The sequence below is a fragment of the Heterocephalus glaber genome, unplaced genomic scaffold, assembly GCF_053883595.1.
Source record: "Heterocephalus glaber isolate CG9 unplaced genomic scaffold, H.glaber_assembly_v1.0 deba00001497, whole genome shotgun sequence".
Taxonomy (NCBI): Eukaryota; Metazoa; Chordata; class Mammalia; order Rodentia; family Bathyergidae; genus Heterocephalus; species Heterocephalus glaber.
This window is the reverse complement of record NW_028258320.1, coordinates 10769003-10782352: the sequence shown is the minus strand read 5'-3', so window position 1 is coordinate 10782352 and position 13350 is coordinate 10769003. Positions and strand designations below refer to the sequence as shown.

The following is a 13350-nucleotide window of genomic DNA, read 5'->3' as shown; positions in this document are numbered from 1 at the left end:
AAAGCCTTGCTGTGGTCTCATGAAGAACACAGAAGGGACAGTTCTTAGTCCTCTGCCACTGGGGCATGTTTGTGGCAAGGCATAAAACACAAGCACAAGCCAGGTATGGTGGCACGTACCTGTAATCCTAGCATTTGGGAAGCTCAGGCAGGACTGCTGTGATTTCAAGGCCAGCCTTGGCTACATAGCAAGTTCAAGGCAGCCTGAACTATACAGCAAGACTGTTTCCAACCCCCTCAAAACTCTCAAGAAACAAAAAATGGCCCCCCCCACAAAACCCAAGCACAGGTAACCCTCCACTTTAGCCTGTGCCCCAGAGTCTGTCATCACACCAAAGCAGCTTTCCCTCTAATGATGCTAGTGAAGCCAATCGACATCTTAATACTGAATGATGTAAACAGTTGCCAGGTGGGCTGGGAATGCTATTGATAATGTGCCATCACTCACTCTCCACATGCTGGGACTCAGGTGTGGGAGGTTTGGTGGCCTGGTCTGGGACATATCTTGGCACAGGCCCCCCTCTAGTGTAGCTGTGGCCTGTGTGGCTCCAGCTGACCTCGGTCATTCGAAGTACACACGATGATGTGGAATACATTAGTATATTTTTGTTCTTTTCAAAATGCACCCGCATTTTGAAATTTTCCCCTTGAGAGGAGATAAATTAGAGCTTATTGTGCAAAACCCATACACACTGGGCAGCCACAGCTGCCATGCCCCGTCCTGCCTGGTGCTCAGGGCCCTGCTTCTTCCGGTTACCTGCATGTATCCAGTTTCCGCTGTCTTCACAGCTGTGTCTACTAAGCCTTCCCGGCCAGCCATGGTGTGGAAGAAAAATTCAGTTGGTGTTAAACCAGAGTAAAAGCTGTTAGCCACAAAGCCTTTGGCAGCTGGGAGCTAGGGAGGGAAGAAAAAGAGAATCAGACGGAAAAAAAAAAGTCCCCCTTTAGACTACAAGTAGCCGGGCAATTGTTCCTGTGAGACAGCACCTGCTCCTGCCTAAGAGACATGATTTGGACAGACCAGCCTTACTAGGGACAGGAGCACTGGGGCAGGCAAGTGGTGCAAGAGAGGAAACCTAAGTTCATTCCCCAGGAAATAATGTTCTTCATGGGCTTCCTGTGGGCAGATCTGTCTACCTCCAAAATAGCCCAGTGCTGCTGATGTTTATAGGGTTACGTTCTGTGGCACAGAAATGGTCCTAAAAGTAGCCTGGGGTGAGGGGTACATGACACCTTGGATGCACAGACTGACAGCACTGAACTGTACACTTTAAATGGACAGACACTGTGACTGGAAAACATCTGCCTAAATAAAAATGGCCAAGGGTCTCGTGTCTGGATTGCTCTTCATCCTCGGAGGACCATCTGAACAAACAGGCCTTCCAAACTCACCAGATCCACTCCCACTTACCTTTGAGTGTTTCTCAAAGTGAGGCAAGGACCTGTTTTCAAAGCCGTCTGGCACGCGGGAGCCGCTGATGGCCTGCTGCCCCACGCAGGCAATCATCTGTGAGATGTTGATGAAGGAGCCTGGGGAGAGGTCCAGAATGTACCTACTCACTCGAGCGCATGAAGATGCGAGGGCTGACTCAGAGAGGGCCCAGCAAGGCCCGTACGCATGACAAGGGGGATAGAAGGGCTGGGGCCAGGTGGAGTGGTCAGCCCCAGGGCAAGGCAGTGAGGCGACAGGGGCCTGGGAGCACCAGTGGGTTGGGGGGCAGGCTGGGGAAGAGCTAGGTGAATCTCTCTCTCTCTCTTTTCTGTACTGGGGATGTACCAGGGCCTTGCACATGATGGGCAAGTTTTCCACCACTGTCCTAAGATCCTAAATTTTTTGAAAATGTTATCTTGAGACAGAGTCTCACTAAGCCGCCTGGGAAGGTTTCAGACTTGGGACCCTTCTACCTCGGCCTTGAGTTCCTGGAATTGCAGGCGTGTGTGCCACCATACCTGGCCAGCTGTCTTTAAGAAGGTAGCAGTCACTAGGCTGGACTTTAGAGGATATATAGTTTGGACACAAAGCAGGGTTGGGAGGGGTAGAAGAGTAAGACGCAAAGACGGAGGAATGGAGCCAGGTGTGGTGCTGCATGCCTACAATGATTATGCTTGGGAGGCTGGGGCAGGAGGATCACAAGTTCAGGGCCAGCCTGGACCTCATAGTGAGTTCAGGGCCAGCCTGGAATATGTAGCAAGACCCTGTCTCAATAAAATAAAATAAAACAAAATAAAATAAAAACACCAAAACAAATAAACAAAAAATACCCAAAATACCAAGCAGATGGGGGAATGGGAAAGTGTGGGGTAGATGCCAGGTACATGGAACAGAAAGCAGGAGAAGAGAGTAAAAGGCACTCAAGTTAAAGAGTCTGCACTTTATTCTGCAAAAACTCCCCAGAAACAGCAGAAGGCTGAGGTTCTCATGTGAATGCAGCACTATGAAACTTGCACCTGGGTACCTACGAAATTAAAGTATTTGGCCACAACATTAAATACATTACTAAAAAAATCCTTAGGTTCCTTCTAAGGTCAAATTTGCTGAAAAGCCCTCAAACTCAGAAATCCACCCACATTATTCCTCCATAGGAGTTAAACTTCCTAAAATGCAGAGAACTGAGGAGCCCTCTCTGCTGGCTCCAAGCCTGTTCGCAGTCAGGACCACCGCAGGCCACTCCCAGCCCACACACAGGTGCCCGCACCTTTGGATCCACACAGCGCCATGGTGAGGGGGCTGTTGCTCTTGTCCAGCTCTCGGAGGCAGGCGCTGCCTGCATGGTCTCGGATCACCGACAGCTCCTTCAGGATTAGGGCCTGTGGGGAGGAGGAGAAGCGTTAGGGTTGTGTGCACTGGCTCTTCGGGTCACAGATGCTCAGAGCACGATGTCAGCTGTCCAGTCAGTAAGTTTCTGAGCCCGAGATGACTAAAATGGCCTCATTTATTAAAATCCCCGTGTCTTCTACAAAGTTCTGGAATTGGTGTGTGGAGCAAAACGTGCTAAGTCACAAAAACCTGAAAGGTCAGTTACACAGTCCACAAAGCAGGCTGCACAACCGTATCTGTACACACAACCGTATCTGTACACACCACCGTGCACACTCGCGCGTGCACCCCTACCTGACAGGACACTGTGCTGGTGGTAAGAGGGACTGCTTGTGCCATTTAGGCAACTTGTCTTTTTCTTGCCAGAACACATCTGAATTTGCACCAGCCGAGCATGTGCTGAGGTGACCCTGGGGGACACTCTGGCCCACCAGTGCATCCACAGATCATCACTTGTGTCCAACTCCTAACACCAAATCAGTTAGGAGCCAGAGCTCTGTTAAAAACTGCTCCTGGCATATGTCTGAAATCTCATCGCTTGGGACGCTGAGGCAGGATTGTGGTGTGTTCAAGGCCAGCCTGGGGCCGGGGATTTGGCTCAGTAGTTCCACTGCCTGCCTTGCAAGCACAAGAACCCGAGTTCGATCCCCGGTACCTAAAAAAAAAAAAAAAAAAGGCCAGCCTGAACTACATACCATGACCCTGTCCCCAGAATCCAACAACCGATCCTGCCAAGGGCTCGTGTCATTTTCCAGCTAGGTGCTGGTGAGCAACACCCACGTAATCTCTCTCCTTTCTAGGAATGAGTGAGATGAGATGAAGAATGAGCTAACAGTGATCTCACACAATTCTGGCTTCTCATGCTTCCAATCTCTCATCTCAGTAGAAAGCGTCCTACTGCGCCAGGGCCCTTCTGTCCTCACTTTGGTGAGTTAAGTCTCAGAGCCACAGGCACGGCACAGGGCAGAGGAGACCCGGGCACAATCCTGGTGCCCCAGCCTGCGGAGCTGTCTCTTGAGTGCATGTCAGGCTCCTGGGGGTGGCAGTGTCTCTGATTCTGACCCACACTGGAGGAGCCCTCAACTAAGCTGGTCTCAAATGGGAGGAGCGGCAGGCTGGGGACATGACTATCAGACATGACTTCTCCCTCTCCTGTGTCTCAGTCTCTCTTTTTCTTTGTTTTTTTGAGACAGGGTCTCAAAACACAGCCCAGATTGGTCTCAAACTCATGGTGACCCTCCCGCCTCAGCCTGAGAAATGCTGGGATGGATTGCAGGCATGCATTACCACACCTGACCCCAGTGTCTTTAAAGATCATCCAAGCTAGGCATGGTGGTGCATACCTGTAACACCAGCACTCAGGAGGCTGAGGCAGGGTGATCACTATGAGTTCGAGGCCAGCCTGGACTACATAGACTCTGTCTCAAAAAACCAGAAAAACCATCCACTGAGAGCTGTGCTGCAGTTTCTACTGAAGGGTGAAGACAGAAGCACTGGCATCACACAGAGCCAGGTATGAGGTCAGAACAAGAGCAGCATGTATGGCCGTGTAAACGGATGGCTGCTTTCAGAGCCTAGAAGCTGGAAGTAATGACCTGATCACAGGGCCTGCCCTGTTAACAAACAACTGCACAGCCAGGCTGCAATGCAGAGCTGCCACCGCCCTTACTTCCTGTTCCTCTGCTACCTTTTCTCCAGGGTTTGTGGCCCAGTCCTGCAGACCCCCATGCAGCCGCTTGCTGACCGGAAGCAGAGTGGTGGCCTCACCTCCAGTGTCTCTTCGGCGGTGCAGCCGGGCTGCTGCTGCAGCTTGCCCGTGTTCAGGGCCTCAATGTACTCATCGCACTTCTTGTAGCCAGCATTCAGGAGCTCGTACTTGGCCTTCAGCAGGCCCTGGCCAGGCGTGACATCCCCGATCCCAATTGAGAAGCCCCGGTTAGCTGTGAAGAGGTGGCAGGCGAAGTGGAAGAGACATAAGCACTACTCAGGGAAGCTAGGAGGGGGCTCACCCCTGCACACTCGCCTGTGCCGTCAGCAGCCCCATCTCGGGGACGCGTTCCACATAGCCCAGGGTTCCCGTGGATGCCTGAAACTGCTCAGTGCCAAGCCCTGCACTTCCTGTGCTTTTCCCTACACACACCCACCTGTGATAAAGTTTGATTAATAAACTAGGTACAGTAAGAAACGAACACAGGTGGCTGCATTGGCAATCAGTATTTCATTGCCTAACACCTAAATCATGATTGCAAGGCCAGGGACCACCACGTATTTCAGGAAAGATTTTAATATGATAGACAAGACCAAATATGCCGAGAAAAGAAACGGAAAGGATATGGGAAATTCATGTAGCAAACATAGTAAGGCAGCACTCTTTCAGAAGGATCAAAGAAGATATCTGTAAAAACCAGAACAAGAGGCCCAGGGATTTAGCTCAATGGATTCACCGCCTGCTGCACAAGCGCAAGGATCCAAGTTTGAGCCCCAGTACCAAAAAAAAAAAAAAAAACCAAAAAAACCCTAGAACAAGGCAGACAGAAAAAACCCCAAAACAACCAATAATACAAAGGAAAAACTCCCACCTACTTGCAAATAAGAAAAATGAAACGTATGACTGCAAATTAAATATATCATACAGCTTAAGGAGGGAAATGGGATAAAATAAAATATATTAGTAACAAATAAATACATCATGCAAAAACCATTTTAAAAACAAGAAAAGTGTTAAAAAGATAAAAAAGAACTTAGACGAAAAGCAACCCCTTCCCCAAAATGAACCTAGAGTAAAGAAATGTGGGCCACATGCCTACGATGCCAGCATCTGGGAGGCAGGGGCAGAAGGATCATGAATCTGAGGCCAGCCAGGGCTATATGGTGAGTCCGAGGTCAGCCGGGACACCCTATCTCAAAAGCAAACGCAAAAACAAAACAAAACACAACAAAAAAGAAGTAGGTAAAAATAAGAAAATAAGAGAGCATCCAAGAGCTGTAAGCAATTAAAGAGGTCCCCAAAAAGAAAGAAGAGTGAAAATCAAGGCTGGAATTACCAAGGAGAAACCCAAGCACAGGTCTGGAAGTCCAGGCCAGGGATGTAGGTTAAAGGAGCTTAGTGAGGGGCTGGGGCACAGCCGGCCGGTAGAGGGCAAGTCAGCAGGTAGGAGGCCCAGGCTTCAATCCCCAGCACCCATGCAAAAAGCTTAGTGAATGCTGCAGCCTGAGAAATGGGAAGACCTGCAGCGAGGGGACCTCACTGTGAACTTTCGGAACAAGAGTAAGGAGAGGATCCTGCATGCCCTGAAGGAAAAAAATGTTCCAATACAAAATCTGAAAAGAAGAATAGCTATATGCTTCAACGACTCTGAAAGCCAGACAGACTACAGCAGCAGCACCTTCAAAAGTCTGAGGAAAAAGAATCTTCAACCTAGAATTTTATTTCCAGAGACCGAGTCAGTCACTTACATGGGTAAAGTTTTTTCCCCGTGGCATACAAAAGTCATGTGGCTCGTGCCACCCTCAAAGCACAAGGAGACAAGGGAAAGAGCGCAGCGCTGGGCCATTCGGGCAACACTGAGCCCCAGGCCAGGCCCACCCTGGAGGCCCCAGGGCCCTGGCAGCAGCCCGCGCAGGCATTTTAGAGCACAAGACCCAGCACGGTGCAGCAGGGAGCTCAGAGCTTTGGAGTTCCAAGTCAGAGCCATCAGTGACACCACAGAGGACTCAGCTGGGGACAACAGGAGGGGGACACAGTCAGGAATGCGCGGCAGCGACACTCACACAGGTAGACGGGGGCCAGTCTGGCGAGCCGGGACATGGCATCGGCGGCCTCATTCTGCCCCCAGTCCCGCAGCAGGATGTAGAAGATGTTGTTCTTGGAGCCCGAGCCCAGGGTTCCTTTGTCCATGCTGCCACACATCAGCTCGCTGTTCTGGATGGTGACGTCTGCAAGCACGATGCTGGTTAGGCACAGGAACTAACGCTTATTTATTGAATTTTGGTTTTCTGAGACAGGGTCTCACTACGTAGCCCAGGTAGGCCTCATACTTGCAGCGATCCTCCTGCCTCAGCCTCCCTAGTGCTGGGATTACAGGCATGCACCACCATGCCTGGCTTACACGTTATCTTTGTGTCATGGGATATTATGAGCATCAGCTGAGATCATGTACTGCAAAGTCCTTTGTTAACTGTGAAGCAAGTTGTTATTCACCTAAATTACTGAAAACGAACAGGCACCGTCATGAACAGAACAACAACATGACATTCATAGCTAGAAAGAAAAGAAAACCTAAAACAAGAAGCTAGGGGCTGGGGATTTAGCTCAGTGGTTCCACCATCTGCCTCCCAAGTGCAAGGTCCTGAGTTCGATCTCCAGTACCAAAAAAAAAAAAAGAGGCTAGAGTGGGGTGTGTAGCTGGCTCAGTGGTAGAGTGGGTGCTCAGCATGTGTGAGGCTCAATCCCCAGCACCACAAGTGGACCCAGGGCCTTGTGCATGCTAAGTAGCCATTCTACTACTGAGCTACACCTCTAGGAGGTGTATATCCAAGGGAATAAACCAAGGAAGATCAGCACCCTTCAAAACAATGTGAGACAATACCAACCCCGACCTTCAGAGAACCTGTGCAATCCATTCCTCAGTGTGGGGCTCAGGGAGTCATTTAATCCATGCTCTGGGCAGTGGGGAGTAGTGAGAAGCCGCATCAGAAGGTCATGGCTGGATGACACTGGTCCGTGGACTTCACCTGAGTAGTGTGGCTTTGGACTGGGTCAGATGATGTGCACTGAAATCCTCTCCCCGTTATACCTGGTCCTCATGTTATTGAGTAGCTCAGGGCTGGGGGTTGTGTGGTGGAGTCTGCCTCACATCCTGAGTGAGACCTTGGGTGTGATCCCCAGCACCCCTCAAAAAAGTCTTGCTATATTTAGTAGTTGTACCTTCAGATATGGAGCACATTTTTGGATACCATGTGATGTCTACATCAAGAGAAAGGGGGAATAACACCTAAGAGAAGATACAGGAGCTACATTTTTCAAAAGGACTAACTTCCTTCCAGAGCCCAGGAGAAACCCTGGATTTGTTTGCTACTTCCGGGACCCAATGAAGCCAATTCCAAGCAAGCTTTGCAGCCACACCTCCCAGCCCAGTTCCTTCCACTCACAGGAATCATTGACGCAGAGGTCCTCCCCCTTGCCACAGTACTGCTTGCCCTTGGTGCGGAGGTTGGCCCTCACTGGATTGTCATCGCTGGGTCTGAGGATGACGCTGAAGATCTGCTTTCCGGTCCACAGGGTGACTGGCTGAGGTGCACAGGAGGACAGAGAGTCAGGGGTGAGGCTGGTCCTGACCATCCGTCAGGCTGGGGGTCGAGCCACTGACCGCAGCCCCAGTTACACTCAGTCACTCACCCAGCCACACTCCTTCCACCCGGCCACCCACAGGGATATCCATGCACGCCCATGTGCATGCACCTTCAAGATGGCAGGGTGTGGGAGGCGAACTCTGACTTTCTCATCCTTGCCCACCAGTATGGAAGCGATTATCTGGCAGGCCTTGGCTCGGTCGAAGAATGTGTCCTTGAGTGTGAGCAGGTAGGCCCCTAAGACGGTCAATGGCCAACACAGAGCAGAAAAGGTGAAAACGGGAGAGCCCACAACTTTCAACTTTACCATAAAGCTGGACTGCTATGAGTAGCATGAAATGAAACACAGCCACTTCCTGGCTCCTCCCCCATTCAACTCTAAGCTCCACAGGAAGGCACGTTTTATTCACCGCTCTACCCGACACAGGGGACCGACGCAGGGCCAGACACCAGGCCTGGACTGTGCCCAGTCCAGGGGGGAGTTCAATACGCACTTCTTGAATCAATGAACAATAAAAATACTTCAAGAAGGATTGCAACCAAACTTAGTGAACAAACAGAATTCAACAGATAACTCCCAAGCCCTCTGAGTCAACACAGGCATCACCATGAACAAGAATCAGTGCACCCAACTTCCAGACCTGCTTTCAAGAGGGCTTCCCACACCCACCTGTTAGAAAATCCTGAATGGCAGCAATGAGTGGCTCCCCATTCCTTGGGGTCACAAGATTTGCTTTCGTCTGAAGGAAAAAGAAGCACAGCACATTAGCTATCTTTGGCTGCACGATGTTTCAAATTGTTTTAGACAAATAACAGCAGGAAGACAAGGCTGAGAAGTGGGAGCCAGGGCTTCCTCCTGGCTTCGCCCCTCCTCCCAGCTCCTTCGTATGTCCAAGGGAGAGAAAAAACACCAGCATGACTGACCTGGAGGTTCACGTCAACACTAACACAAGACAGGAGCGAGGGTGTTGAAGAATTCTCGAAAGAACTCTATTCTGTCTCTTATTCTTATTAATAAGTAGACTTCTCAAAAAAAAATTTTATTCTTGTGGATGATTAGCACTGTGATTCAGTGAAGCCAGTGTTATGGCTCGTGGCTAGATGTCTCCCCAAAGCCTCATGCTCTTTCAGAGGTGGCTGAATCTGGAGTGTGTGATTGACTCATGGTGGGGCTAGGCCTGAGGGCACTAGGATTAAGGGCGCTGAGTGTTGCCCACCCTAAGCAGTCTGAATAAAAGGGGCAGAAAGATGCTGTAAAGGTCTCTTATTGCTTTTGCTGTTTTCCACTGCCATGAACTGTTGCCCCTCTGCCACTTTGCCTTGGAGCCAGCTGATTATGGACTGAAAGCTCTATGAACTGTCAGCCAGATAAACCTTTCCCCTTTAACTTTGGGTGCCAGGTATTTTGTCTCAGCAATGAGAGAAAAGTAACTAACACAGCCAGTTCCACGTATCTCCACAATAATGGCAAAATTGTTAAATCTCTCTCTTGGTTGAGACATTAAGTTTTAACCACAACCAATTCGACAACAGAATCTAATTCTGTGAGGCTGGAGATGTACTTAGTGGCAGGGCCTGGGAGGTCACCTACATAGCACACCAGAGGCCCTGGAGTTCATCCCCAGTGCCGGGTGTGGCGGTGAGAGGTGGAAGGAGGGAGGAAATCCTCCTCAGATCAGAGTCCGGTCACTCTGATGTTGACGGGGAGGGGTCCTCGAGCACCTGTGACTTTTCTGGACCCTTTGCTATCACACTAGGGCAGCCACTTCTCAACCACCTCCCAGGGTGGTGATGTCTCAGCTGTGGTTCAGTGCCAGGTCTTGCTGGCCAGCTCCCCTCCCTCTGCCTCAGGGAACCCTGAGGTGGGCCAGCAGGTGGCGGGGGGGGGGAAGGGCACGGGTGCAGTGCTGCGTATTCTGGAAAGGTCCAACACTATAGGTCCTGCATGCCAAAGTCTAATGACCATAGATCATAGCAAGTGGTGGCTCTTATGCTAGTAAGATTCTAGGGCCGGGGATTTAGCTCAACGGTTCCGCCACCTGCCTCATAAGCACAAGGTCCTGAGTTTGATCCCCGGTACCAAAAAAAAAGAAGATTTTAAACATGATTTTTCCTTCTAACAGTAATACACATCCATTACAGAGGGAAAAAACCTACACATATAACCAAGTCAGAACCCCAAAACTACACACGGGACAGTAAGGGCCTAAACAAAAAGCGACAGACTGGAAATGGTAACGAGTTGGGCTGGGGATGCAGTTCAGTGGGTTCAATCCCCAGCAGCACAAAAACTAAAACAAAAACAAAGAAACTGTAACAAGTGGTTCTTGAGGTGGGAACACAACTGTATCAGTTCAGTGGTGCACAGTGACCTACACCTATAATCCCAATACTCTGGGAGGCCGAGGCAGGAGAATTGAAAATTTCAGCCCAGCTTGGGCAATTTAGCAAGATCTTGTCTCAAAATAAAAAACTTACGAGAGGAGGGCCGGGGATTTAGCTCAGTGGTTTCGACGCCTGCTGCCCAAGTGCAAGGACTCAAGTTTTGATCCCCGGTACCAAAGAAAAAAAAAAACAAAAAAAACAAAACCTTAAAAGAGGAGCAATGTAGTTCCACGCAAAGGCCCTGGGTTCAGTTCGAAGAATCAGTTCAGAATACAGGAAAATGGAACACCAGAGAGAAGAAAGGCTGAATCTCCACACCTCTAACAAGTCCAGCCCCTACCTACCCCCATGAGGACCAGGGCCTCGGCTTTGGCTTCTTCCGTCTGGGGAAGGTGAAGGTTCATCTCGTCACCGTCAAAGTCGGCATTGTAGGGGGTGCAGACACACTCGTTAAACCGGAAGGTGCGGTGGGGCTTCACCCTGGCCTGCAGGGTGGAAAAGCAAGCAGGAAAAGAACTCAGCACAGAGCAGCAAGCTTCTCGTTCACCACATTAAGAGCGGCTCCCCGGACAACTGCACGTCTCGTGTGTTCTCTGGCGACACTCAGGCTGTCTCTGGGCTCACTCAAGGGCGCTTCAGTGATCAAACCAGGGCAATGGATGAGGTGGACGCTGACATGGCAGCCGGGGTCAGTGGCTCCCAGGGGCCAAGGATAGCATGGTTTTGAGTACCAGAAGCTTAATGGGAGAAGGAGATTACTTGAGCTTGTGCAGCAGGTGGCGAAACCACTGAGCTAAATTCCCCGGCCTTCAGAGTTTATAATATAATGACAATGGAAAAGGAGAAAGTCAAAACAAATAAGTAACCAAGCTAGTCTGGTTGGAAGTGACGAGCACCAAACTTCTCAATCTCTAAAATGATATAAAGGATAAAGAATTAGCCATTTATGTCACCTTTCTTTATAAACTGTAGAGTCCCAGAGTTTCCCAGTACCAGGAAAACATTTCATTGCAAGACTTTGGGTAACACAAGTGAAAGAAGGAGACAGCAGAAACTGGGGTTCATCTCACAGCCCCGAGGCATCTGAATCTCTAACCTTCTTGGCATAATTAAAAGTGGGGTGGCCAGAGCACATGAGCCTCCTCCACAGAGGGGAGGATGCAGCAGCCTGAGGGGTCATCTCACCAGCAAGCTGGCCCTGATCTGACCACAGAAGTCACACTGACTTCCGGCATGAAGAGGTAAAGGCAGAAGGATGCGTTCACGCCACCCACAGCCACAGGCAAGGGGGGCACTCAGGGGACTCTTCAGGACAAAGGACCTGGCTTCTTCCACACTGTGAAAAGGAAGCGAGTTGCTGGACACCAACAGACATTGAGCCATGCATGTCTCTAGCAAAGGTAGCGGCACACACTTCACCCTGACTCAACAAGTGAGTCACACAGAGACGCTGCCAGAGCCCAGGAAATCTGTGTAAGAACTGGGGAAGACCAAGGAGCAGCTGTTTGCGGTACTAGGTGTGATCAGGCACTGGGGCTAGATACGTTTTTCTTACAGGTGTAAATGGAGCACACATGGCAGGGGTGTGTCAGAGAAGGGGAAGATGGAACAAAAACCGGCAGCAAGGTATTGGACACTTTACATACAAAAGACAGGACGTGTGAGTGCATTCTACCATTCTTTCCACTTCTGTGTGTATTTGAAACATTGCAAACAAATTTCTATTTAAGATGCCTGAAAGTGTAGGAGGGGAAGGGGATGTGAAAAGAATTAAGATGTGTTATGAACATGTACCAACACCCCATGAGGAATGGAATCATTACATACTGCAAACATAGATTAATAAAAATTAAAATTACGGATAAATAAGCTAGGCATGGCACACTATAACCTCAGCACCTGGCAAGCTGAGGCAGGAAGATCGCTACGAGTTCCAGGCCAGCCTGGGCTTCACAGTGACCACAAAATGGGGCCAGGGATTTAGCTCAGTGGCACTGCCACCTGCCTCGCAAGCGCAAGGTCCTGAGCTCGATCCCCGGGACCAAAAAAAAAAAACAAAAAACCAAAAACCCAAAAAACATAGTGACCACAAAAGAAAAGAGCAACCTCACACGCACCAGATGCGCCATGATGCTCAGCTTGTGGAGCGAGGGCTGCCGGTTGAAGAGTACCACATCCCCGTCGATGAGGTGCCGCTCCACAATGTCACCGTACTTGAGCTCCTGGGCCATCTTCTCTCGGTTTCCGTATTTCAGAAACCTGAGGCACAATGAGAAACACCATTGTGAGATCAGTGCTCTACCCGGAGCTCCCCATGGCTGAGCAGGGTCCTTCTCCACAGTGATCATATTCTCGGACTCCCAGATGCTTCTGCTCTGTCACATCACCCTGTGTGGCTCGGCTCGTCTGGGGGACAGACCGCTCAGTGGACTGTGACAGGCTGACTGTGAGACACACCCTGATTTGTAAATATGCGAATGTGAACAAGTTGGGTCTCAGAGCCACAGAAACAGTCATTACCCAGCTTCCCCCACAGGGCCCTGCCCATAAAGGCTCTCGTGCGATAAAAGGCCCAGGCTGTCAGTTCCTCCTGGCGCGTAGCCAGAACCGGTGAAATGAGCACCCCTGGCTCACGAGGATGACAGAGGAGGCGTGAGGACACAGAAAATGACCCACTTCTGGATCCCATGGTGTTCAGTCTATTGAGGTCCACACTGTATTATTAAAAATACTGAAGAGGGCCGGGAATCTAGCTCAGTGGTTTTGTCACCTGCTGCGCAAGCGCAAGGAACCGAG

The 13350-nt window shown here is 50.1% G+C and overlaps 1 protein-coding gene across 3 annotated transcripts in view; it reads right to left on the bottom strand.

Annotated features, from left to right (window-relative positions):
• Positions 1–13350, bottom strand: part of Polr3a (RNA polymerase III subunit A) — a 46658-nt gene that overhangs the window by 23837 nt on the left and 9471 nt on the right. For all 3 annotated transcript variants that reach the window (XM_013072958.3, XM_004846377.4, XM_021259679.2), the window contains exons 10-19: positions 12672–12813; positions 10899–11039; positions 8840–8909; positions 8279–8406; positions 7969–8107; positions 6589–6753; positions 4585–4757; positions 2696–2807; positions 1411–1529; positions 757–894 (exon numbers count right to left, since the gene is read on the bottom strand). In XM_013072958.3, the coding sequence (XP_012928412.1) occupies positions 757–894; positions 1411–1529; positions 2696–2807; positions 4585–4757; positions 6589–6753; positions 7969–8107; positions 8279–8406; positions 8840–8909; positions 10899–11039; positions 12672–12813 (1327 nt within the window). The remainder of the gene's footprint in view (positions 1–756; positions 895–1410; positions 1530–2695; positions 2808–4584; positions 4758–6588; positions 6754–7968; positions 8108–8278; positions 8407–8839; positions 8910–10898; positions 11040–12671; positions 12814–13350) is intronic.